At 40.2% G+C, this 27,988-nt stretch overlaps 1 protein-coding gene across 4 annotated transcripts in view; it reads right to left on the bottom strand.

The window, feature by feature from the left end:
• DCX (doublecortin) overlaps positions 1-27,988 on the bottom strand; it is a 136,562-nt gene that overhangs the window by 48,398 nt on the left and 60,176 nt on the right. For all 4 annotated transcript variants that reach the window (XM_085230459.1, XM_031554683.2, XM_085230460.1 and 1 more), the window contains one exon: positions 24,099-24,439. In XM_085230459.1, the coding sequence (XP_085086585.1) occupies positions 24,099-24,439 (341 nt within the window). The remainder of the gene's footprint in view (positions 1-24,098; positions 24,440-27,988) is intronic.

Below are 27,988 nucleotides of genomic sequence, written 5' to 3'. Positions count from 1 at the left end.
CACCATCCGATCTTCAAGGACCAGAGGTCAAAGCAGCCATTTAAGTTGCTGTGCTATCAAGCTGGTTCCTATCAGGAAGTGCTTAACTGTTTACAGATATCACTAGTGCTTTTAAGGACTCATGTTATGATTTAAAGTATTTGGGGAAAAAAAAAAGAATTAACAAAAAAATTTAAAACAGTATACTTGCAGAGTAATGTTTCTTTACTCAAATCCCATTTATCATATTTCACTAAGTTATAGCCTGTTTTCCCTTAGAGAAATATAATATACAAACTTCAGATGTATTTACTTTTAGCTGTACAAAATGCATCCTCTTCCTAACACCTCTTCCCACACCTCAAAGTTGACTTATGTAAACTAACAAAAAAACCCACATATGTACACTCATCTCTCTGCCTCCATGTAAGGGGAAAAGTTACCATCTTTGCAGTCACCACCCATCCATGCCCAGGGAAACACAACAGACAGAACAGAAACAAAAAGCTATTGACAGTTCTTCAACGTCAAGTGATCCAAGCATTAATAGGCCACTAGGGAAAACTGCTCATAAATGTGATGGCCCTTGGTGTGAGGTTATCACAAATATTAGATCTAGGCAGCACTCAGGACACCTAGCTGATCTCAGCCAGTGCCTCATCACTCCAAGTAGGAGACCTCTTAGGAACTATCTGCAGTTTTGCAAATCCAAGTCAATACCTCGAATTTGCACTCCAAAGAAGAAAAGGGGGAAAAAAAAAGAAGAAGAAAAAAAAAAAAAGAAAGATGTGCAGTGGTGCTGCAGCTCACACAAGCAACACTCTTACACGTTTTTCTTTTCTTTTTTAATCCCTGACATTCCCTAAGCAGAACACAAGACAACAAAGATCAAATTCACAGGTTACAGAAGGATGGATTAGCATACAGAAACCCAGTTCACCAGAAGCAGATGGCCACAAAAGTCCCTTGGGATGATGAATCACAGACTCAGAATCTCATGGGCAAAGTGAAGAACAAAGCCCATCCCACAGTGGTAACTGCAGACTGAGAATAGGCTCAAGATCTTTTCCACAGTCCTACTATGGTTCTGTAACCAGGACCATGTCTAGATGAGCTCCAGCTCTCTGGCTGGAAGAGCACAGATACTAAACTAAGTTTAGCTAAGATACAGCATTTCAGTATCTTACTGAAGGTAAGCCCGGCTTGTTCCCTGCCATCCACGGCTACAGCTAAGCACGGCTACACTGCTAAGGAAGACAGACACAAAGTTCCAGAGACCTACCATGAAAATGCAAAGATGTAGATATCCTCTCCCCACCCCATTATGGGTGAGCAGACAGTGGCTCAGAAGACCAGCCAGGGCCATATTTCGTGCAGAATCTAACCATTCCCACTGGCAGGAAGGCCAGGATATTCCCTTGGCATCCAAATGCCCCCAGAATCAGTCAAGGCCACCAACCTTACCAGCAAAAAAACACTTGAAAAGTATCTTCCATGACTCTTGTGTAATAGCTAATAAGCAGCTATGTTTGCAAAGGGTACTGAAAAAGCTGCAGTGGCTCTCTCTTTTAGCCCATTTCCTTCTCTTTGTGCTAGTCTTTCAAACTTTGACAGACTGATGATGCAGAAAAGAGGCTCTCCTACCTCACCACACTAGGGCAAATAGCGAACCCAGCTTTGAGGCCACCAGCCCATTTGCTCTTCTCTTTTTTCCTCTTGTACTATTTTCCATGCATGCCTCTTTTCCATAAGGAATTCTTTGTTCATTTCAGAGTTGTGAAAAAATCAAGTTATTTCAGCTATTCACACCTTTAAACTTGCTTCCACCTCACAGTCCTCCAGGGATAAATTGAGATTAATTGCCCTTTCCCCAAAGTCCTTACATGATAAATGAAGTTTGCTTATATAATTTATCCAGGAAGGACAATTTTGAAAAGGTATGGAATTCACATACTGCAGGAGTTTGACACAGTGCAGTTGGGAGTTTAATTTAATTGACAAGGAAAAATAGAAATAAACCTTCCATGTACCGTAGGGAACAACTCTACATTAGCAGGAAAAGAGAGAAAGATGTGGGAAAGAATCGCTGGAGAGTGGAGGATACTGAAGTCATCTCTAGCTGTCTTACCTGTGAGTGACCTCAACGAGCCAAACAGACTGAGGGTGTTTGGAGATGAATGAGAAAAGGGCATTTGGACAACCTGAGAATCCACGTGAGCACTTCCTGTCTGCAAAAGGAGGACAACTACATATGCTTCTTTGTAATGCATCTGAGCAATTCCAGAAATGTGCTTACTGAGGATGCAGCTTTACCCATATCCAACACTGCAATCCTTGATGCTGTTCTCCAAATGTACTTGCTTTCCCTTGATTTTCAACTCACTCTCCATTGAATAACTTACCCAACCATGAGGTGCTTGAAATACTTATGCTTGACTAATTATTTGTTCTGAAAGGTGCTTTTTTCTCCCCTGAATTAAAAAGTCCATTTATCCAAAGTAATTCTACTTTGTTGAGGCATAAATCTCTTTATGCCAACTAGCAGCCATTTTTTGAGGACTAAAAAACTTGAGTCCGATATTGAACTGAATTGGGAGTACTTCCCATTTCGTCAACATCTTGTGAACTTCCCTTTGTAGACTTCCTGCAGCGGAGAATGTCTTTCTCTATCACCATCCTTATATTAAAATTTTTAATCTTTTATGCTGCCTGCTGGGACAATCTGAACAAGGAACCCAGAATAACCATAGTATCAAAACAATTGTTAACTTTTAACTTAAATTCATCCACTTGGCACCCATGATCACTAAATTTGAGTTCAGCTCGACACCATCTTTATTTTGATGCAAATTTGCCACAACACTTCTTTTGCCATATGCAAGTTCAATTACAAAGACTTTCTTTCTGCACTGCTACCTTCCAGATGCACTGAACTTCCCTCCTCCAGTCTACAAGAAAACCACTTGGCTCCTCTTCCACTGTTTTCTTTTTATTCCATTACTTCAGTCAAATAATTTGCATTAAGTTAGTGTATCACTTACAATCTCCCTACACACCTTTCCTTTCTTCTGTGTAAATATATACAAAAAAAATCCCAGTCTCACGCTCTGGTAGATTGCACACTTATATATCTATATCTTTTGTTATTCCATTCGAAAAAAGGATGGATAGAGAGCAAGAGGAATCATTGTAGCATCTCCCCACAAAGCAAATATTTATTGTTTACACAGATTAATATTATTTTATGAATTATATAGTTGAATATATATATTACTGGTGTTCAAGAGCCAAATACTGTTTCAACTTACACTTCAGTCTACCAATCTTATATAAATGCTGGAGTAAGGAGGAAAAAATGGCCAACTGCAGTGAACTCGGTGAATATAGCACTGGATGTTTGCCTCCTAGAGGTTTTTTTAATAGTTTCCAAGACCCAACACATTTGTTATGATTCACCCTGTGATAATTCTTAGAGTAGCACAGCTGTAGCTGCCAAGCAAAAAGGCACTGTTTACTTTCCCTACTCCTCAGTGAGTAAACCTCTGGCAAAGCAAGGGCAAGCATCTTTAAACTCAGGATCAACTCTAGCAAGCAAAGGCTGAAAAATTTAAATTAGATGTCTCTTACAACCAAGCAAATGAAAACTTTTTAGTCTTGCTGATAAAACCTGTGCAAAATAATAAGACAAACTTTTCTAGGTTAGAATACTGGCTGCAGGATTTGGCCTTTTATTGCAGTTTTCTAAAACCCTTTTCCCCACATTGGATATGTTTCTAAGCATAGCTACTTATCATAGAAGAAGTCTCAAATGCATTTACATTTACAAGAGGGAGGCAGCATACCCCTCAGGCTCCTCTTTGCTCACCTGTGCTGATATGTGTTTTACTTCTATGAGACTGACTTCCCTGCCCACTGGGTATGTAAACACATGTCCTTCCTTACCAGATCCTATGTCTGCACATGGGCTCTGCTGTTCATCACCTCTCAGGCAGCTGTACTAAAATGAGCCAGTGAAGCACTCTGAGAACAGCCTGTGTGAACCAATGCCACCTCTGGTTGTGCCCTATGTTCCCTTCTGATGTTGTGCTCTGGGGAACACACAACATCCAGTCTCTCTGTAGATCACACTGCCTACAGACATAGGTTCCACCCAAAAACTTACTTCAATAAAAAGTAAGTACAAACCACAGATGAAGACAGAATGTCAGGATGTTTATGCCAAATCACAGGTGTGCTGTGTGTACAACGTGATCTCACTGGGGCCAGGAACTTGATCTGTAGCACTTGATGCTCTGAAGTCAACATACTAAGTATTTTGCTACAAGCTTATTCATATTTTGAAGTTCAAGACAAGACGTTTATCTTCTCTGGTCAACCATTCCCCCATTTGCATTTCATCATGTGAAGCAGATTTCTATTTCATCCTTCTAAGACCAGCTCTGATTTCCTTATCACTTGCTACTGTGCTGAAGACATGTGCTTGCTAATGGCCTCTGCACAGCAGAAAAGCAGAGTGCAACATGGAGCAGATGCCTTCTCTGTAAGTGAAAGTCTATTCATTACCTCTATAGGAATGAAAGAAACCTGAATCTCTTCATCAGAAGACTGTTTTGTCTCCTGTTGAGTAAAAAGATGCAAAGTCCAGTTTTGCATACCAGATTCTCTGCTGAGATTTGGAGATACAGGTACCACCTCACTGATCTGGTCCATCTGCTTACTACATTCCACATTTTCACACACTGAGTAAATTACTGAGCCAGAGACAAATCTTTAAAGCTACTTCTATGCCTCGCTGAGATAGTGGAGGAAAAGGGCTCTATCCTGGGATCTGTTATGGAAAACTTTCAGCAACAGGATGGTTAACACAGTCTTGGATGTATGTAAACAGCACAAACATAAAAAAAAAAAAAAAAAAAAAAAAAAAACCAACAAGATAACTGGGAAAGCACCTCAGAGGAAAACTGCCCTTCCAAGGCAAACGGGTAAATTATTTCTCGGAGCTCCTTTCTTTCCCGTTCGATGCAGCTCTTTTTGCCGCAGCCCAAGAGGCTCAGAGCAGAAGCAATCGCTTAAACAAAGGATTTGCTGGGAGCTCGGTTACATCATTGCTGCTGGTTCTAGCAGACTGCTGAGGAGGATTTGATTAACATATCAACGGAGATGCTGAATAGACAGTACTAGGCAAACTGGCTGCATTAGCTCCTACTCTGCTAAAAAATAAGAGTGCTACGTGGATGCAGTTACTTAAAAATTATTCTGACCTCTTCAGGTCAGAGAAGTCAGGAAAGATTTTTCTTCTGCATATATATATTTTCCCCTTGCCAGCAATGAAGCAGACAAATGCCTAACCTCCTGCCTGGAGCACCCTCAGATGCTGGGTGGGATTCGGCAGAGGAAATAGCACACAAGGTGGTAATCTTGTGCCTAAGTAGATAAAACTGCAGATTTGCCCTGCAGAGGAAATCAAGTAATTGCCGAGACTGATAGAACAGTGCTCCTGTTAATGGTATCACGTTCAAAATCCACTGAACACTCCTTCCAAATACATTTTTAAATTGTCAGCACATTGAGCAAGTGTACAGAAGTAACAACGTGAGAAAGGACAAGGGCAAGCAATAAGAACTGTGTTGGTTTTAAAAGCAGCTTTAGGAACACATTATCAGCTAGCATAAATCAATAATTCTGCACTGCTTTTAATGGTACTTTCCAAGCTTATATCAGTCTTGCTCTGCAAATAGCACCTCAGATCTTCTCATTTACAACATCTTAAAATCTTGCTTTGGGGTTACTCTGTTGTCAAGAAGGATCTATTTTTTCTAACAGGATTCTTGCAAACACAACCCATGTGACAGCCAGGCAACTCCCATACCAGCCCTGTTAATGGATTTCTGCAAGTTCAAGACCCACACACATTGTGCTTTGGGAATACGTTTGCTCAGAGTGGTGTCTGAAATAGCAGCTCTGCCACTGTGCCAGCTCAGGGCAGATTACATGGGTGTGACCCACAGGTAACTTTTCTCTAGTTCTCTGTTGAAAGTTGGGCATCTTCCTCCCGACTATCCAGCTAAAAGGAGAATAAAAACATTGAGCATCATGCCTTGCTGTTACAAATCCACTTAACTGGAAATTAATGTGAGGATACAGCTTCCTGTGCCTCACATGGAGCCTAGCCCTAACAGCAGCACACAAATAGCTGGCACTCTCAGGAAGTTTTCAAGTACTTGAGGTGTGGTGCCCGAAGGACACCAGAGCCCAGTGCAACCTGACATTAATTCTACCGATGTGCAGGGACCAGGGGAATCAAGTCTCCTCCAAGCAGCAACTGGCAGCTGGAGCAGCAGACAAGACAGAGCAGTGGGGGCAAAGTGAAGGCCTCTCTGCACCATCTGGCAGGCATGCAGAGAGGTGCGCTCTGGGCCCTACAGAATGGTGCAGCAGTGGCTATTTAAGTATCTGCTCCCCCGGGATACCAGCAGCACACACCTGCCTCAGGCAGAATGTCCTTGGGAGCTGCTGTCAGCACACACCATTGCCAACTCCAGCAAGGATGGTGCCTCAAAGTGCTTTATATTGAGCGAGGCCAACCAGGTCCGCCTCCCTCAGCCCCTTTGCTCTCTTTACTCTCACTGCTCAGCATAACCTGGTGGAAACAATAAAAACTTTTAGGATATTTATGCTTTTTATGTTCATTTCCCACATTTCTTTCTGAAAAAGCAACACAATGCATTAGTGAGCTGCTGCTGCAATTGGGTCTGTGCAAGTACACTCATAAACAAACAAATTCCATCATGCGTTACTTGCTACCTCATCAGGACTTGCAGCTACTGTAAACTCCCCCTGGATGTAGCAAACCTTAGCTATTTGTTATGTGAGTTTAAGAAAGCTCAGCCTGTGGCACAGTTAAGATTCTGCATTTGTGAACAGTGCAGCTGTTCGCAACTGCAGCAGTAGGGATATTCTCAGACTTGGTTTGCAAAGCTTCATGGAACTTAGTCTCTCCCAAAGTACAGTGTTATAGGGAAGACAATAGCCATACATTTTTCTGCAATCAACAAGATACAAGTAGAAATAGCTGAGATTGATAGCAGAAAGCAATGCAGGACAACATCTGTGAAGTGCTTAGTGGGGAATCAGAGCTGGAAAGGCCTGGAGGGAGGCCTGTTTTCTCTCCTTCCTTGTGTAGGCAGGTTGGACACAGGTGCTGAATTTCTGTTCAAGACATGATCTAGTAAAGCTGGAAGAAATTTCTGGGTTTTGTAATTTCTGGCGTGAGCAGTAATGAGATACTTTTTTCTTCCTTATATTTTTTATAATAAATTATTTTAAATTCTTGGCTGGGGCATTTGTTAAACACAAGAGCGCAGTCAGCTTTGGCACTTTGGGGACTCTTGAGTACAAGACAATGCTGGCAAAGGTCATCAAAACAGGAAATATAAAAATTGCTGTAGCCAGGCTGCAAAAATGACATACAATTACCAAAACCATTACAAAAGTCCAGGAAAGGCTGCATTTGCAGGGGATTGTCATGGGTTGATGCGGAATACTGAGAACCAAAACAAAAAAAAACATAAAACCATGACAGGGATCCACACTCTGACTTGATAATTGTCTCAGTTCCCTCTATATTTCTCAGGGTTTCCTCAGTGTGACAAACTGAACCGAGCCAGGACAGAATAGCTGCACGAGGGCACAGCCCTTCTGTGGGGCTGAACGCAGAGGGGCCACTTCAACTCCATGCTAGAGACGAGTAAAAAGAAGGAACTTTTGGGGATGCTATGGCCTTTGTTGTTACAGATGGGTTTATCCTAAATGACAGAAGAATTTAAATAACTGGGTTGAAGCTACCCTCAAAGCTGCATTTCTTGCTATATCAGACATTGCTGACTCTAAAATTATAGTTTTTCACAAAGTGGATTTTCCAATCCTTGCTCCACAGGATCTAACTGGGACAGTGATATCATTCCAAAGGAAAAGCCACAGATGTTTAAATGAGCTACAGTCAAATATCATTTGAAACAACACAAGTATTTAGAGTTGCAAAGAACAAAAGTTTCCACATTCAGATGGCCTGGGAAAAAATCAAGGCTTAGTTTGTTCAGGCACTCTTGTGTAGTGGCAGATTTGACTCAGTGCACTGGTATTTTGCATGTAAATGCTCAAAGGGTGGCATAGTAGAACAAACTCTATAGAGAATAGATATAAAGGCCTGCCTTGTGGAGAGCCTCATTCGTGCACCGGTGAGAAGCAAGTCCAAACTGCAGTGTCTAGTAACAGCAGAGCAAACAAAGAGCAGCTAAGTAGGACTGGTGCTGCAACAAGAGAGCGGGACAAGGAATAAAAAGCTTCTGCAGTGAGAAATAAACTAAAACAAAAGGCTGGTTTGGAAGAGCTTTGGCAGTGCAAATTACAGGACACATGTACACAGATTTCTTCCAAATGGCCAGCAAACCACAGTTGCTTGTAAAGCTGTGCACACATTGTGTTCTGTGTTAGTGGTTAATCCACAGCTGATTAAGATCCACCCCGTCTGTGCGTGCAGAAAAGGCATCTAGCAAACAGACTGGGGGAACTGTGCTTAATATGATGGTTAATAACAGCACATCCAGTTGCCTGATTTGTACCCACAATTATCTTTGTAACCAGGAATGTAAGAGGCACAGCCATGGTCCTTCTGAGACTGAGAAATGGATTGTCTGTGCGCAAAGCAATTACTTCTCAGCTGTGATATGAGATGCACTGTTGCATCCTTCTTTTCAGAGGTGGCAATTCAGGAACAGTGCTGGTCTTCCCATCTGCTGGTCTTTTCATCTAGTTAAGAAATAAGTCTTCATGCCTGAGAGATTAACACATATCTACGCAGACGGGTTCAAGGCACTACCTAGCCCCACTGTGGGCTACACTTCAGCCTTTGTAGAACTTCTCTGAGGTTACATAATAAAGGTTTACACCTACAGGTTTATTCAGAATGACACCACACGCACTGACTGACACTTCTTTCAACTTGAGCAGTGCAAGCCCAGCACACCATGAGCAGTGCCAAGCTGTGAGGTATAACCTGGATTGCTGCAGGGGCCAGGAGAGAATTCTTTTCCTCCTGCCCCTGTACGCTCAGCTGTATCATCTAGGGAGCATTTCCAGCTGAAGCAAAAAAAGATGGCCAGGGGCAAAATGAAGGACATGGCAGGCTAATGGTCTCATTTGGTGTAGCAAATGCCCCAGAATCCATTGACAATTTAGGAATATAATCCCCTCACTTTTATTAGAATGACATGCTTCAGTCTTCTGTACAAATAGGAGAATACAGTTTCCCTATTGCCACAAACTTACATACAGTGATTTTTCTCAAAATAGGGCGCAGCAAACTGCCTAGTGGAATGCCTTTACCCCTGTTCATAGTGAGGATTAAGGTGTGAAATTCCTATTAGGACAGGGGGATTAGGCTGCTGCATTTACATAAGATTTGACACAGAGGATCAGTTCGTTGGTGTATGCAGGCTGATGCACAGCCCCTGCGACAGGCCAATAGCTGATGTTGCAGAGGGGGAAAGCTCCCCCTTCACAAATAATGCACTTTCTCTTTTTGCATGGTTTTGCTTGGAGAGGCAGGTCCAAAGAAACCCAGAGTGTCTTCTCTAACACTTGCTTACAGCTCCCTGAATGGGAGGCAGTGAAATTGATTCCTCATTTTCACAACTGGATCGGAAGATTTCACAAAACTTTGCTTTTCCCTCAGCAATTCTGTATGATAGAGTTAGCAGTGTTAAGCAGATACATCCCCACTTCAGTTCATATTACTCTATCTTCCTTGACTTTAGCCCTAGGAACAGAGCAGCCCAAACTCTCCAAAGGTAGCTTTATTTCTTTGAACCTCAGGGCTTTTGATCAGGGAAGAAAATGCATGAACCTATTGTGCTTTCTGCTCTTAGGAGTTTAAAGGCAGATCCTTTAGTGTATATGATAAATTCTTTATTCAGTTTATTCAGTTTTATCACTGGACCGTAAATATTCAGTGTTAGAGTTTACTTGCTTAGCTACTGTATAGTAATTTGCATAATTAAATTACCCCAAAGCATAAAATTAACAACTGATTGGAATCAGTTTTGATTTACATGCAAAATAACAAAAAAGTCTTGCGAAGTAGAGTTAAAAAAAAATCAGTAATTTAGGAATATATATAGTGGTCCTAATTAACTATAATAGTAGAAGTATGGCGAGACCAGCTTCAGCCATGGTGGGTTTCCTTGCTTTTCCCCTCTTACTGCTGCTTCTCAAACCCTGCAGTGCACCTCCACACAAGCTGACTTGCTGGAATTTCTTCACATGCCTAACTGCTCTGATGTATCTAAACTGATGCCTCAGCTCTTGGTAGCACTTAGACCCAACACCCATGTCTGAGAGATCCTGCTATCCCAGAAGTACCAGCTGAGCAGTACTGATGTCCCCTTGTCACCTCTCCCCCTGTACTTTCTCTTATATTCATCCAGACAGTCTGGCCTAAGTGGAAGACCATCAGGTCCCTTCAACATTTCTTCAGAGATCATAGTATATCTTAGTATGTCAATGAAACAGCTAATATATCAAATAACTTGGGATAATATCATCTGTGGAGGAGCAGAATTGAGAAGCCAGTGCTCATAATACCAAGGTCTTTTCCTGGGTCATTAAATCACAACACTGAACTCTTGGAGTTTTGTTTTTATCTTGCATGAAATCTGAGGGGAAGTACATCCTTCTGAGGTGGAAGAAAGTCATTAACAGCTGTTTCATGAAGGTGACCCACACAGCGTACGATTTGTACAAAGAACAAATAGGCACTCACACATCAAATTAAGGAATGATTTGTAAATCCAATACCCAATCTGACAACTTATTTTAAATACTGTCTGCTAAAAGCTCACCAGAACCAGAAGTGTAAATCATGCCTTTTGACTTTATTTCTACATCTCTGTAATAACAAACCACTACTGGTGTACAATGCCACTTTCCTGACTCAGGGAGTAAAAGAGGGATGTTAAAGAAGCCATAAATAGTATCTGCTGGTACTCCCATTTATATTATAAGCTGACTTTGATTCAGCTCCCTGCAATTAACAGGAACAAGAGGAAGACAAATAAAATTACCCCAGCTGTTTGTGGCCGACAGACCTGGCCTCCCAGCTGAGAGCTCTTTGTGCTGCTGAGCACGTCACCAAGCAACCAGCCCTTGCAGCTGCCAGACTGCAAAAAAGAAGTGAAAGCATGACTTATGGAAAGGAATCACATGTGAAGGGGATAAAGGTTGGGACTGAATCAATCTCTGCTTTGTCTCCTGGCCTAAATGCAGCATTAGATACGAAAAAAGAGATCACTGTCAATGGGTTTCACCCGCTGAGGGGGCAGAACCTGGACACTTATTTTGTGTTAGAAGACAGACCTTTGGAGTATGAAACCCAGGTATCCCATTCATGATATCTGGATGCAACAAAAAGAAGAGATTAAATCTGTTACAGTGCTATTAACATTCTTCGCCAGACTTAGCTGGTGGCCCAAAAACCAGCAGAAAGGTGGTCCACAAAACATCTGCCAAAATGACTACATTGTCCCAGTTGTAAGTCAAACCCACATATAAGTCAAGTGGAAGTGAAAAAAGATTGTTTGATAATTGAAACAATATGTCAAAGAAAGCAAAGCAAACAGGCAAATCCCCATGCATGCAGGCAGGGAAGAAATAAAATGGGAGAAAAAAAGAGAGCGAGAAATTAAAATTCAACCATGGTCTATGTTTTACTGATTGCTGGAGTAATGTTAGCTGTAAGAACTATATAGTGGATATTCTTATCCAATCTGGGAAGTCTTTTGATGAAAGAAAAATAAATAAATAAAAGACTTGAGAAACCCTGATCCCCAGCTCTCCGCGTTATGAATCAAAACTTATAGGTGAATCATCTTCTATTTTTCCTAAAAAGAACAGCTAGGACACACATGAAAACTTATAGCCTCATTTCAGCCCCCCCATGAGTTTAAATGAGGCAAAGCATACCCAACTGAAATTGCTAAATTAATTGCCTTAACCCAGGCCACAGCCTGCAGGTGGAGTAATGCCAGGAGCTCCAAGACCCACTCTTTGACTTTCTGAAGCACAATGCCTGTCATCTATCATAAAATATTTCCATATTTCCTGTAGCAACTGCCTTACTATCAAAAGTAAGAAAGTCTTTCGTGAGCTATGTTTATTAAAAAAAAAAAAAAGTTAGTTTTCACCAGTACTAAATATTATGAGATGTGTACAGTAGTTTTTCGTGTATCCACTTTTGGGCTCAACTTTATTTTTTGTTGTTTACTGCCCATTTTACACTAAGCTGAATGTTTCACAGATACAACTGGAAACAACCCAAATAACAAACAGCAGAATCAGATGGGATTGTTTGTTACCAGCATCTGCTTTCTGGGAGAAAAAGCATTCTGCAGAAATAGTGTAAGATAGAGTAATTCTGCACGGCTTGGCACTAAATCACTACCTGGTGCCAACAGCAGTGTAAAACCTTTATGGAGATGTTCGTGAGGTGGATAAAAATTCAAGGAAGAGCAGACATTTTGGAAACTGCTCTCCATTTTAAAACTGCAAGAAACACCAAGGATGTAAAGATCTCTGTTGCTATAGAGAGCTAAAAATAACATTCACCAACAGTCTCTATTGAGAGTCTTACGCAAAATCCAGGCAGCCTTATGGCTTTCATTTTGTGGGACACATTTTGCAGCTCTCCAACTAGGGTTGTCTAAAATGACAGAAATTCCCAGTATCATTTACTCTGAAAGTATTAAAATTCACTAGAAGCAAAAAGATGCCTCAATTTTTTGCTGGTATTAAGAGATGTAAGTTCTTGTTTCTAATCCATTATGAAGGGCTTTCAACTAGGCAAGAATAGCATTCTTAGCTCCTAACGTTGGCTATCTATCCCGACTCTTTGATACACTTAATTTACATGTAATCCTGCAGTCTGCCAGCAGTTGATAAGGTTTCTGATACGTGCACATTTGAGGAAGAGAAGTTTAGTCCTCTTCCTGCCTTTCCAGAAAGCTGAGCTCCACGATGGAAGGCCTCTCAGGTTTAAGGTTTCAAACAGATTCAAACAAATTTCTTCTCAGCTTGATACGTTTCTCTCCCAAATAATTCATCTTCTAGGTTTAAAATTATTATAATGTTGAAGTCACTGCATTGCAGTTTTGCTTCTGCTTCTGTTATTAAAATACTTCAGACTTTTAAAATACTACGAGGTAGGGAACCACGATGAAGGGCATAATTTCTCTCCATTTCAATGATACTATTTTGGAGATAAATACAGTGTGAAAATTGGACACATCAAAGAAACAGCTGAGTTAATAGCTATACAACTCACATTTAAAGAATGGACTGAAGAATGTGTTAAGAGCAAAACTTCCACAAGCACTGTATTTTTGTTCCCCAAACGTAAAGAGTAGAATCACTCCACACAGTTTTTACAAAACCATTTCAAATGCTTCATATCATGCAGATTTCAGCTCTGTCTATAGAAAACGAGAGTATTCCCCATCTGTAAAGCCACACCTATAGTGTCTCTCAGCCTCTTTACATAGCTAGACACCTCAAACCTCCAAAGTAAATTAATGTCCAGGGTGCCATGTCATCCTGATAGCTCAGCCAGAGTCAAACTCCCAGACTTCACACTAAGAGGCACAAAACCATACCACAATGTAGAAACCATGGAGAGCAGTGTAAGCCTGGGTGATTTCGCACTGAATTCTCTCTCCACAGTACACACGTCTTGACCATTTGTAACTTACTTCACATTTCACCAAAATTCTGGTCTTACTATAATACATTTACAAATGAGTTTCCAAGCATATGTGTAAGCTATTCCATCCTTTGTAGTGCAGATGGGAGCACTGCAGAGGCGTACGGGTCAGCACAGTCTTTGGAGAAATTATTTATTTATTTATCTTCCAAGGCTCACTTGTGAACGTGGAGAGGTGAAGTGGAGAGTTAAAGTAGAAGGGGAAAAGGACTACAGCAACATTTAAAACTGTTCCTTTCTAAATTTTGTATGTATACCATATGTTCCAGCATGTTAATTTGTTCTGAATCTGTGCTGAGACATTTGTACTAGCCTGCCTCATCAAGACCAATCCTCTCAGCTGAATAGATATATCTAATTTAAAAGCTAAGAATGAGAGTAATTTATACCAATGTGCATTATTTTGCACTTATGATCTTCCATTATACTGCCTATTCATCTTGGTATCCCAGTATCAGCATGGCTGGGGGTTTTGCATGATGGCTTGAAGAGCTCCATCACAACCAGGGAGTGATGTTCACACGAGGCAGTGGCAGAAGCAGAGCTGTGGCCCCTGGTAGCTGTAGGGGACTGAGTACCAAATGCACGACGCAGAGCAGATGGTGAGGGCAGGAGAGCACAGGGAAGGAGCTCACAGTCCTGCTTCTACCCTGCTGCCCAGCAGGCTCACTGGCTGCATAATTATTCCAGCAGAGCCAATAAAGCACGTTGTGTTTGTTGTGTTTATTGTCCTTCAGATAACAAGGCTCAGATCTGGAATGATTGATCTCTCACATACCTTCTGACTGAAGCAAAATCCTCTGAAAAAAATCCTTTTAATGAATGAATGAATGATTGTCTTCCCCCCTAGTTTTTGTTCATATAACTAGTTCCTCCCTTTGAGGAAGAAAAGAAAGAATTATTGAAAAACAGATTACAACTTACTAGTTGAAAAATCCTATGCATTTTTCAAGATAGAAAATAATAGTAAAGCACTTTACCAATAGTAAAGTGAACCAACGCACAAAAGTTTCCTATGCATTTTAAAATATGTGCATAAATTTGAAGCTGCAAATGAAAATGAGATTTGCACTTATCTCAAAGCATAATGTAGAAGTAATCAAATATATTTTCAAAGTAATGTTAAAAACTCCAGTCAAATGCTCTTGGGTTTATTAAAGGAAATGAAGAAAAAACAATAACTAACACAACTCAAGGATCATGTTTTCAGAGGAAAATAGTATCTTTTTACTGTAAGAGGAGAATTTAGTTTACCCAGACAGCAAGCTGAGCTGCAGAGCTATATCTGCAATATTTACTAAAAGATATTTATACAGATAAGTACACGTGCATATACTTGCACACACCCTGTTTGCTTTAACAAGAAAACTAGAATTGTGTCTTAATTCAGAAAAGAGTGACTGTATATTCACAGGGGAGAGGGTGTGTCTTTTGACTCGGAGCAGCAAATGCTCAGTTTATTAGCCTTGCTCACTTTTCCCTATTGAGTTTAAATTCAGAGCTAAGCAAATTTCCAGGAGCAGTCCTGCAATTCCAGCTCTGTGTGCTAATCGATTTGCTGCAGCCCGGGAAGCCCTGAGCACAAACTGGAATAGCCCTTAGCTTTCATGGCTTGCCTTTGCACTTCCCCACATATGCAGGCCTACCTTAGCCAATTCTGACAATCTGGATGGATTGGGTCCAGCTTTTTTTTCTTCTAAACTCCTTTAGACGTGCATTTATTATGTTTCTGTGCCAATATCTTTCATCACCCCTGGCAGACCTGGGGGTGGATGGAAGCTGTTATCCTCTGCACGTAAGTAAAGCTATCACTTGTCCCACACAGACACGTTTGAATGACACCAGCATTGTGTATAAAACACATGGCTGGAAGGCTTTGGACAACCTCTCCAGCTCAGTATGGGCCCTTTGCAACATGGATTCATTTCCTAATACTTCAGTTACATCAATATGCACATACATACAGAGAATAAAAATCATTGGTTCCATTTTGTGTGTAGTTTCAGGGACAAGAAAGGAAATACTGTTGTGTTGGATGATAGCACTATCACACTCTCTTATCACCCTCGATTGTTTGGCTGCCTGCTTCTAGCCACATCTAGTGCAAGCTCTTCCTAAAGCAAAGCCTGAGCTGTCGTAGCTCTCCACTACTGAGTGAAAACAGCCTTTTGATCAAAGGCCAAGAAGAGCTGTGAAGGGTATGGAAAGGAAGCACTGGAAGCAATGGATTCAGACAGACAAGAAGAGGTGGAATTTACTATGGGATGTGGAATACAGGACCATCCACAATCAGATTCTTGAGGTCTCTCATGCTGGGTAAGGTCAGGAGAGTATTTCCTTGCTTGATGCACTAGAGCAGGTAGATAAACATGAGCAAATGTACCTAATATGACACCATTCAGAGCATAAGAACCGAGGACTCAGGCTTACCAGAATGAACAAGACATTCTTCCAGTACGTATGGGAAAAAATCTACATGTAATTTGTGTTTCTACTATGTCATCAAAATAAGGCATCTGCTGAATTCCAAGCGTTGAGGTAGATGTTTGCTCAGAATAAATTCTAGATACCTGCTTCCTGTCAGAGCAGGTGGGACTCCCATTCACGACTCTGAGATTTCTACCTGAGCAATAAAAGGAACCAGAAACTTCTGTTTCATATGATAATATAATTAGTGATTGGAAAAAAAAAAAATAGAAGGCTTTTTCAGCCTGTCTCAGCTCCTGTTATTCAGCCTAATTTTCCCTTGCTCATTTTCAGCCTATTTATTCCTAGATAAACCCTCTGGCACTACAGTGAATAATCCTCTTCTCTCCTGGGATTCAGAGTGAAAAGGGAACATGTCACTCCGTATGACAGAAAGAACTGCTAAAATAAAGATGCTGGTGAGGATTGAATTTTTAACATCTCTCTTTTTGGGGGTGTGAATAGCACCAGGATTCAGTGATAGGGGCCATGTACTTCTAGGTCATCAGGTCAAATCTGACTGTGTCCTCCAATAATTTTGACAGTCTGCCATCTGTGATATAAGGAGCAGATGTTCAATACACGCCTGCTAGCAAGGCCTGTATTTCCAGAAGACCAACAATTTTCAGCAAGCAGCACTACAGCCTGCTTCTGGACTTTGAGACTCACTTCTTTAAGGAGACAATAGATGGATTAGACCTTTAGCCAGTGTTTACAGAACAACAAAACGCCAACAAATGGTGCCAGAGACCTGTCCGATGGCAAGTGTGAGCCATTCCAGAACCAGAGGCTGAGCTAAAGCAATGGCAAAATATCCACCAACCCTTGCAAGATGATAGGCTTCTTTACTGTCTCCCTCTGCCTCTGTACATGGCCTTGGGAGTTTCTTGGGGACACCACCAACTGCAACCACATCAGCTTCAATGCTCACGTGGGAACAGATGTGATCAAGACTTAAGCTGCTGAGATCAAACTGCTTCTGCTTTAATAAATACAGGAATTAGGACTGCACACAGGGCAGCCTCCCAGAAAACAAGTCACCTTCTCCCATCATTAAATTGCACACAACAGGGAAGGATAATGAAAACAAAAATATGTGAAACTGGAAAACTGACTAGAGTCTGTCCATAGACTCCAGCACTTCAGTCTGTCCTTGGAGGGGACATACTTAATTCAACACTTTATTTAACACTGCTCCAGAAGCAGCTTCCTCAGACAGCTCCAGCCATGGAGCAGGACTAAGGCAAAATTTTGTTTACTCCAGAGCCACCTCTGGCAAGGACTGATCCAAGGCCATATATGTCAGCTGGTATTTGTCAAAACCCTTGTGACACCATGATCAGCCAAATCCCTGAAGCTGGACATTCTTCGGTCATTTATTTTTAAACAGGCCACAATGCAAATCAATTGATCAGCTATGAGAAAAAAAGAGCTAGAACATAACAGCTTTTGTAGGTATTCAATAAATATGTTTAAGTCAGTAATTCTTTATGCTCACAAGGAGTGGAGGGCACCATTCTCAGCTTGCTTGTTGGCAGAAGTTATCACAGCATCAGTACTACCGCTTTAGAGCATTTTTCACTACTGTCTGTAGTTGGCACAATACTGAAGACACTAGCTAGGTACAGTTTCAGCAACAGAATCTGATGGGCACACTCTGGGGAAGCCATTAGTATCCTAGACAGGCTCTTTTATCCCTGATTCTGCGGCCCATAGACCAATGTAAACAGAAATTAAGAAGCATAAGGTTTCTGAATAATACCTTAGAAAATCTTCTGAATATTTCATCATTAGTACTTAGATATGCGTTCATGGAAGCCTGGCTTATTCACTCTAGCATATAATAAAATCCTTAAGGGATACCTGAGGCCAAATTGGTTTTGTCTGCGTTAGCGTCTAGTCGTTGCATGAATCAGGCAAAGCTGAATTTCTAGCTTAGACTAAGAGCTCCCTAAAGGTAGGGAACCAGGCTGCCTTGTCTGGCCATGTAAGTGGCTTGGGTTCAGAAGTTCTTAAGCCCATACATTATTACTTACTCTTCTTTGCATGACATGCATTTGCTAGTCATGTCACACGAACAACCCGATTCGGAGCAGCCTGCAAATGCAGTGAGAAGGAATGAAGCACAGAATTAATCCTAGAATGAAGTGACCTATCACAGGGAGCTGCTATGGGCAGAGCTGCCTGTGTTATTTCTCTGCTAGTCCTGAGCCACACTTGTCTTCCTGATATCAAAATGGGAGGTTTATGAAAGGCATGCCAAATCTCAGCAGCCAATAAGAAGCCCTAAAAAGATCTGGGAAAAAGATGCAGAACAGATACAGTCTCATTGTTATGGCTTTAGGCAGCAGGGAGGGAAGACAGGATTCACCTCTCCCCATTAGTGCCAGCTCTCGCAGATCCTTTCGCAGGATGCAGGATTAAGAAATACACTCATCTCCTATTTGTCTCTCCCATTCGTTTTGAGGGTAAACCTTCGCCAGCTTTTCACAAGTGAATTAAACTACTTTGTTCTGGGGTCACTTGAATGGAGCCTTTCAGAATCCAAATGGGGAGTTACAAAGTCTCATAAGAACAAGGTATTTCACATTCTACTTCTCAACATGTCTACACCTCAACATCTTTGCATGTTCCAACATGCAAACCAATTTGTTTGCTTTGTAGCCTTGAACCTCATGCCTCAAGGCATAAATTAACTAACTCCAGGGCTCTAGGGGGCTTTCTTTATTTATTTTTACCCCGATCTTTCAGCAATGCAGATGTTACTAGATACACCATGGGGTTATTCACCTTCTTGAGCATCAATTACAAATCACAGCAGTTGGAAGCATTTGTATATTTTGGTACAAATCTTATTCTGTGTCATATTAATTAAAGTTCGTTAATACAATCAATAGAACTACATTATCTTGGCAATAGAGTTTGGACCATTGCTAGCAATGGTACTTGAGTGGTGAAATTTTTACTGGTTTGTTTCCAGCTTAAAATCAGTGCAACAACTCCGAAGTTTGGTTTCTCCAGTGCAATTTACATGGATGCACCCAGGGTACATTTTTACTAGTAGTGAAGCACCAGATGCTGCTTTACCAACTATTTTGTTAGCCGTTATGTGAAAGAATCAACTTTTAGCATGTTGTCAGCTTAGTCATCCTGCTTCTTTCTCCTTGCAGCTGCTGTCCTTCCTCAATGCAAATAATCTAAAATGAAATGGGAGTTTCTCTTCTGGACAGGAAAGGTGGGCTGGTCTCCTGTGCATTTGCATCAGCTTTGTAATCAGAGAGATAAACTCCACTCCTCACCTGCCACAAGAAATCCTCATCAAAGAAAAGATTGCCAGAAGGGATCATTTTATTAAGACTAGAAATTATTTTGCGAGCACATTCACAAGTTCCATGACATATAAACGTATATAATTCCATTTGGTGAGACAGTTAACACTGAGATGGAATAGAAGCACTTTGTCTGGGCTAGATAAAAGCAAATAAATAGCATATGCATGACCTCTCTCTGTGCTTGAAGATTTTAAAATCCAAAGGAGATCACTATATGTTACTGTGGCAAAAAAGGCATGCAGTTGTCCTGATTGTTGAGCACATCTATGGGGAATTGGAGCTTACAAGCTCTCTCCCACCTGAACAGTACTTTTTTTTTCTATTTATTCAGTGATGCTAATTGATGAAATGGGGTATTTAGTTAATTAAGACGTGGCAAAGAATAAACTAAAGAAAAGACAGAAAGAATTCCATACCACTGAAAAGCATCTTAATTATAAGATAGTACTGAACCTACTGCATACATTTTTGGTTCTTCTAGAGCTGCACACTCATCCAATGACAATCATCCACATTAAAAAAAAAATTAAAAAACAGACTAGTTTCTTTTGCTAGACCTCTTTGTATGTATTCTGAATTACTAAGACTCTGGAATGCAAGACAGCTTAGGAAAAAAGAAGTTCAGTATGGACAAAAGAAATTAACTTTTTCAGTTAATTTCTTAAAGCAGGAATAAATGCTGACAGATACCATCTGCAAAGCAAGATACAGAAGGCAGAAGATGGGTACTGGGCTGTTGGTCATGAAATTGCTTCCTCTCTCCTAAACACCTATTTATTGTACAGCACAGTGAAAGAAGCTCAAGCACAAATGGGACATTATGTCTATACAACATTTGCAAGGTCTACTTCAGACTACTGCATTCAAAATATTTGAGTGCAACTTCATCCACTGTGTCAAATTCTGCTTTCTAATTCAGTTTAACTACATGAGGCAGGAACTGTCATCATATGTTTATAAAATAGTCGGTGCTCCCAGGAATCCAGACTTATTTGGGACACTGGATATAACTATAACAGTTTTAAAAAAGAGAAAGAATGTGCCAATACAACTGCTTTATGACATGACCCACAGGTCAGACCAAATTCAGTCCTGCACACACCCGTATATACATACACATAAATTACATTATATGCATCTCAGCAGAATAGGAGCTGCAGTCATGAAACAAAGTGCTGAATTTAATCTACTGTCTTAAGTTTTTGTTTAATGCACTGAGTTCTTTGGCAGATACTACATTCTATGTAGCTATGACAGTTGAAAACATAAATCTGTATTGTGATTCTGTTATGACTCTTCTTTGGTCAACAGTTTGAAGCTCCTTCTGAGTTCTAGGGTTTTTTTCAATAAAGTGGTGATATATTCCAAGGAGAGAAGCAGCAGACAGACTAGGCACAAAGCACTAAAAATGTATGCAAGAGCAAGTAAAGTAAGCTACTTAAACACAAGATTCTAATTTTGCAATTTCAAAATGGTGGTAGTATTCAAAAGGGTAATAATCTGAGATATAACAAGAAACAAACTTCCTTAAAAAAATCTAACCCACTGTTGTTTTAAGTGCTACATTCATTCAAATGTATCTCATCCCATCCAGCTCTCAATTAACTGCTTTCTCATTCCAAATGCAGGTCTGCAGTGCATAGAAATATAATTATTTACACACCAGTCTATCATTGCCACTACTGTCTGTACTTCTAAAGCATCTTGATTACTCTACTGATGAGCACCATGGAAATGCCTATAAATAAAATAATCAGCTCTCATTAAATTACAGTTCATGGAGTAGGGAAAGATGATTTTCCTTTGTACGTTCCTTTTGTAAATTTTATCATTTCACAGCAGAGAGTGTAATGTGCCTCTGATGACACTCAAAGAGACGGACTGTCAGGATTCTTGTCAGTATTAGTTTGAGCAGCTTGCACTTTTGTATGAATATTTTCTCCTGAAAATAAAGTACTATTCATGAGAATTAGGCATTCAATAATCTTTTTTCTAATGTCAGAATCAGACATGCAAAAACCTTTAATATCATATCAAAAGGTCAGTCTTTATGGAGCAGTACGTCACGAAACCCTAACAGCAAACATGATGCTCAAAGCAGAAGCTTCTGGCTTTGGCTTGGAAAACTGCATTGTGAAAACACACATAGGTGGGAGATTTCACATAAGCTTAGATTAAAATATAAGCATTCAAGGAAACTTTCCAGTAAGAACAAAGCATTGGTAAATCAAATTTGCTCCTCAGGGCCCTCCAGCAATAATTGATGCCACAAATATCAAACATTGCATTACTGTCAAATTACAAAATCTCATTGCTCTCATTAACTGCAATACAAAATGTACATTTGCATGCAGTAAAACTGCTGGTGGTACCTAACACATAATGGAATATCACATTTCATAAAATGGTAAATTATAAAGCTAGTAAAACAAGTTAAATGTGGTAACATCAATTAGACTTTACTGAAATCAGATTTCTGTGGCAAACACGATGATGAAATTTTCAGGTTACCCCAATGAATGAAGTACAAAATTTAGGCACCGCTTTCTATGGATCTCTGAGGCTGACATGAGGAAAGCAAGGCTGCTTTCCTTCAAGGTTCTTGAATCCCTTTTGGAGCCATATGTTGTGGCTGCTATGCATTTGCAGTTGAAATTGCTAAATGACATAGGTCTTAGTGCTCCATCCTCAGCCATGTCCCCATGAAAGGCAGCCACTCCAGCACCAGACTGCACTCTGCCCCACAGCAGCACTACTCTAGGCAATCTGTAACTTAAGAGCAAGCAGCATTTCCCAAATTTCTGCTTAACAATTGACAGAATTTCCCAAGGTGGTACAGCCAACAGCCTATAAACACAGTCCAGTTTATGAGCTGATTCAGTCTTGCTTACCATTAGAGGTGGAGGGGAAAACACTGTTTATTCCTGCAAATAGTTTAAAGGCAGAAAAGAAGATGGTATGCCAATGGGCTCCAAGAATTTCCATGCTTCATCCAAAGCTGCATCTAATCTCCAAATTGTCAGCTATTCTCAAAGAATAGAGGCAATCTACTCATCCAGATTAAGATTCTCATCCTCACAACTGTGAGTGCAACAAGACAGCATAAGGAGACAACTGGTTTTGGGTTCAGATCCATCCATTAAGCCTTTTTTAAAGCTGCTGTGATTCAAGATGCATGGTCCTGTGCCCACATATGATTTTCCTCAGTGCAAAAGAATAATTTGTCCCTCCTCTCCCTCTTCTCACAGCCACTTCCAGTATTCCCAGTACATCACACATCCTGTATCACTACAACATGCTACTGTACAGTCAGCTCAGCTGGAAAACTGCTCACCCATGTATGTCGTATAAGCTGTATGACTTACAAGTGCAGGGCTGAGGCAAGTGGAAAGAAAATCTTTGAAGGGCAGTTGAGATTTTTTATGTTTGAAACTATAAACAGCCACCAACTGATGTGCAGGATGCAAAGATACTAACATGTATGGGCTGAGACAAAGCAAAGCTACATTCAGCTCACAGACACTGTATCTGGACTTGGAAACTTTATGAACCAATGTTAGGTGCTGAAAGGATGAACATTTTCATTTGTAAAGGCTGCATGTTGGTTGGACTTACTGCTTAGTGTTGGCAAGGTATTTGAATAATTTTCTCCAAAGATAGGAGAGTTAATTTAAAGCAACAGCTTAAAACCCTAGAATAGTCAGTGTCCAACTTTAACAAAAGAGCTGGAATAAGAAAAACAGACACAACAATAAGATTATCTCTTAATTACAGCAGACTCAAAACTATTAAATCAAGATCAGAATTTTCCTTGAAGAAGAATCTAGTTCTTCCCAGTCCCCAGAGCTATCCTCCACATTCTTTTAAGGGTTTTCATAGATATGGTAATATGAAATGCCTTATTGCTGTATAGCTGCTAACAAGAGACAGATGTTTATTTCAGTTCCAGAAAAATGCAGACACGAAGCACATTATGATGACCACCTAAATATTTCTGACCCAAGACCCCATTCTGCATGTTATCTATTCATGTATTTAGTCAAGAAGATGCAACAGTTCCATACTTTTCCTCCTAATTATTGAGAGCATACATGGATAGCTGCTTCATCTTAGCAAGGCCACAGTGAGAGGCACTCACCGTCAAGCAACACATTTTCACTTAGTGAATCCAAAGCCTGAGAGCTCTTGTCATTACTTCAGAGGCAAATCAACTGGTGGCCATAAGCCGAACTCCCCATGTTATTTATTTAGCTAGTCCGGAAGACACACAGTGCATGTTGGCGTGCAGGATGGAGCATCTGTTTCACTCAGATGGTTGGCTGCATTCTTCACTCGATATTAATATCAGTGAAAATTTAGTAACTTAACCACTGGCATGGGAAGTCTGACTTCTAAGAGAACAGATGGCAGTGATCATCTCAGGTTAATTTTAGGCTTCAAAAATTGTTCTGAGTCAGCAAAGCATCAAGATAAGAAAAAAAGAAAAAGGCAACATCTGTAAAATCTCCTACCTGTTTTCCATCCAGAGTATACAGCTTTTTGACCACTCCTGTCTCCAGTTTTATAGCTTCAGTGATATCAGTGAGAACTTGCTCAAACGAATGGGCCGTCTTCTTGTTCAAGAGCACACGGACTGCCTTCCGGGGCTTCACCCCACTACGGATGATGGTTACCAGCTTGGGACGCACAAAATCTTTGTTCTCCTTTGCCTGGGCGCTGTTGCTGCTGGCCAGAGACTGAGGTGCTTTCTGGTTGGCAGATGTCTTCACATTGACAGACCAGTTGGGATTGACGTTCTTCGTGTATTCCACCTTCTTGAAGAAGTTGTCAGATGAGCATACATAACTCTCTCCTTTCAAAAGAAATGAACATCAGTATAATATAGTTCTTACCTTAAGACTGCTGAGAAACAGACAATGCACATTTTTCCCCCATTAACTATGTAAAACATTCATCACAGTTTTCATTAGAACTTCAAAGACATCTTATTATTAAAATATTGTGTTTTATATTTTATATTTATGCTTATTTAAAATATGATTTAGCATTTCCCCAATGTAAGCAAGTCAGACAACTTACATCAGCAAACATACATGTCACTCAGTCACATAAACCTGGGATTAAATAAGACTGAGATTTGTAAAGGTATTAGTTACCAGAAGATGCCACTAAGCTGTCTAAAAGTTCATAAACATCTAATTCATTTAATCACCTAAATTATTTTGCAAATCTGTGAGATTCTTCTCTATCTTTTCAGACCTAGTTACTACTTCAGCCTATCATCTCCTTCCAAGAGGATATAAACATCCATCCACAAAGTACCTGTTCTATAAAGGCTGAAGAATTATGAAAATTCAGTACTTAACAATCTTTGTCAAAAAGCATCTTTGGTAAATCTAGCAGGCATAACAAATACACTTCATTTAGTGTCAGTGATTTATTAGTCAGATCTAATAGCAGCTAAGATACAACACTATACCTAATACCACTGTTTGCTTTAAAATGACTGGTACCAACCAAAAATATATTAAGGCCAAATATAGACATAATAGAGAAGGGTGAAATGTTACACAGTCCTAGTAGTAGCTCAATGGAAAAAAAGAAAAAGAAATAAAGCCCTACCCTATCCCATCCAGAATTAGTTTCAAGCTTCATCTGTAATTTATAGGATTCTATCTACCTAAGGTTTTAAAATCACCTTAAAGAAGGATTTGTAGGAGCTTCTTTGGGCCTGCAAGTCTGATGGATCCTTGAGGATTTATTACTAGAATGAGACTGTAAAATAGTCTCCCTAAGGGAATGTAGCTGTCTAGTCTGAAATGACTCAGGCTGCTGAGCATTTGAGGATGCACAGAAAAAAAAAAAAAGAAAAAAAAACACACAAAAAAAACAGTAAAACAGTGAAGAGGAAAAAGCCTTTGCCCTTTGTCTCACCATTAGATAAAATTTTAATAGGAACTGAAGATACAAAATGGGTACCTGCAGGATCTTATGAAGTTTCTTTTCATGCTTTGTTGGACTGATCCTACAGTTCTTTAGGTATTGTGATAGTTAAATCTATATTTTAATATCAAGACCATTTTGAATAAAAAAAAAAATCCTTCTTCACATATAGAAACAGTTGCATTTCCTTATCTGTTACCTCCTACAAACTCTATGGCCTGGATATCTTTGAAAAGCCTGCCCAGCATCTCAATCTGGCTTTTCAATATGGAATCTTTCCAGATAGGGTTTCACATCTATTTGGCAAAGGTGTAAATATGGATTTCCAAAGAGCCCACTGATTTCCACAGAAAAATTTATGATCCAAGCATGAAACATATACCTTGTACACAGTGCTCACACAGTTATCCTTCTGATGACTAAATAGCATTTTTTAGTGAAAGTACTGAGATGATTCCCTCACAGAACACATGGAGAGACCAATAACACATACATACAGGCCTTACTAAAGGCTTAAAACAAAGGAGTGCACACTGTTTATGTCCTTACTACCGCTGGTGTTTGAATTCACAAAAATCCATTGAGAAGCTGCAAAATGTTTGGCTGTTCAATTATGTGGATTTCATTTTGCCCTGACTTTGTATTTCACTTGCCAGAAAGTAGTGCGTGCTCTCAGTGGTTACATCCCCAACAGCAGCTTTTGTCTCCTGAACTGCAGAGCACCGAAGTCATTTACCACCAAGCAGGAGGTATTTTGTCCCTTCTGAAGTAATGACAGAAACACAGACGGCAGAAATCTAACAAGATGGATACTATTTATTACTAGCGTACTCCAGACTAACAGAGCCCCAGCAGGAGGCTCTGTTGGTGTGAACAATCAATCTATAGCTGGAGTAGGAGTGCTATCAGCAAAGCTCCTTGATAAACTGCTCATATAGCACTCATAACTGAAGCTCCTTTAGTGCCTCACATTTCTTGAATTGGACTCAATAGAAGCAAAAACGTCCCACAAAGTTCCATACGTTATGGAGTTACTGATTGTTTTCCAGAAACACTGAATTTGTTAAATCTTTCTGATTAATAAGCGATAAGCCATTGTTTATTTATCTGCTTCAGCCAAGCAACATCTGGTGCAGAGGAGGCCCATGCTGCTCAGCACTTTCATAGCTGAGTACGAAGCAATGAGTCTGAGATGCTCAAACGGGGGAATTAGCCCTCCTAAGAACCTGAGCTTCCTCAAGCTGATAATTCCCAAGCAGCAGAGCCTTTGGGAGCATGCTGAACAGAACAGTAACATTATGCTTTGAGAAAAGGGATTTCTGCACCTAAATGCAATATGAAGAATAAGTGACTTGAATCCTATTCTCACCTCCACCTTTCTGTGAAAAGTTCTGACCTGTGCCTATGCTTCCCTACCTGAAAAATAGTAGCAATCAGCTACCAAAGGGGTGTTGGGCTCGAGTATAACTTGTTTTTACACAGTATTCTGGGAAACCACAACTAAATAAAGTATAGGCATATGCTGTGTTCTATAAAAACATGAAGTCTTAGTGTATTTTCCATAAATAAGCTCCACATTTTCAAGTGAGTTTAAGATATTATTGGTCTGTTTAGGAGAGTGCTATTATTCTTAATTCTAGGTGAATCCTTTGAAATTCTTCACTGCACTGTGTAGTTGCCTGGTGTACTTAGAACAGCAGACTCCAAAGGCAATAATGGCACCATGCAATAATGCCTATGCTTTGCTTCCACAAATGCAGCCTTTGGTACTCGTGGATAAAACTTTCAGATTATGCTCACAGTCACAAGTGGAAAATGTCATCTGTCCATTCTCACTTGGTTTTATTTAACCTGATCCCTAGCAGATATTTTATTGAATTCTAAAACTGACAAGAAATTTTCTTAGAGTGACACTGCTCTATCCTTCAGAATAGTGGCCCTTCCTAGCATCATTTCCACAGCTATAGCTGTATAGCTCCCAGGAAAAGGTATTTCCATCTTCCTTGACCACAGATATAACCTGAAGTGTTAATTTCAATTTAAATTAACTACAATTTATGTATTTCCAAATTCAGTTTTTGGCTGTGAAATCATAACGATATCCGTGAAATTCCTCAGTAAGGCACACTCCCTTTACCATTTGCCAGACAGGAATATTTGCTATTTCACTTTATGCAGCTGAGTTTTACCAAATTTTACCATAAAGTAGTAGTATAACCAAGCAAGAATGGTCTGAAGTCATTTGAACTTTCCAGTTTTGAATATGTGCACTGTGGTCATAGGTTCACCAAGGAGAGAAATCTTACGGAGGAATATTTCTAGCAGAGAGGAGTGGTTTTTCTGCTACATCAATACGTAGATGAGTCTTTAATGAGAATTCACGGTGTGCATTTGTGCCAGAAATATAACTGATAAGCACAGCATGGTTGTAGAAGTGCACAGCATAACAAAGAAAGGG

Source organism: Meleagris gallopavo, chromosome 9, assembly GCF_905368555.1.
Source record: "Meleagris gallopavo chromosome 9, MGAL_WU_HG_1.1, whole genome shotgun sequence".
Taxonomy (NCBI): Eukaryota; Metazoa; Chordata; class Aves; order Galliformes; family Phasianidae; genus Meleagris; species Meleagris gallopavo.
The sequence above is the reverse complement of the archived record's forward strand: the minus strand, read 5'-3'. Positions and strand labels throughout refer to the sequence as shown.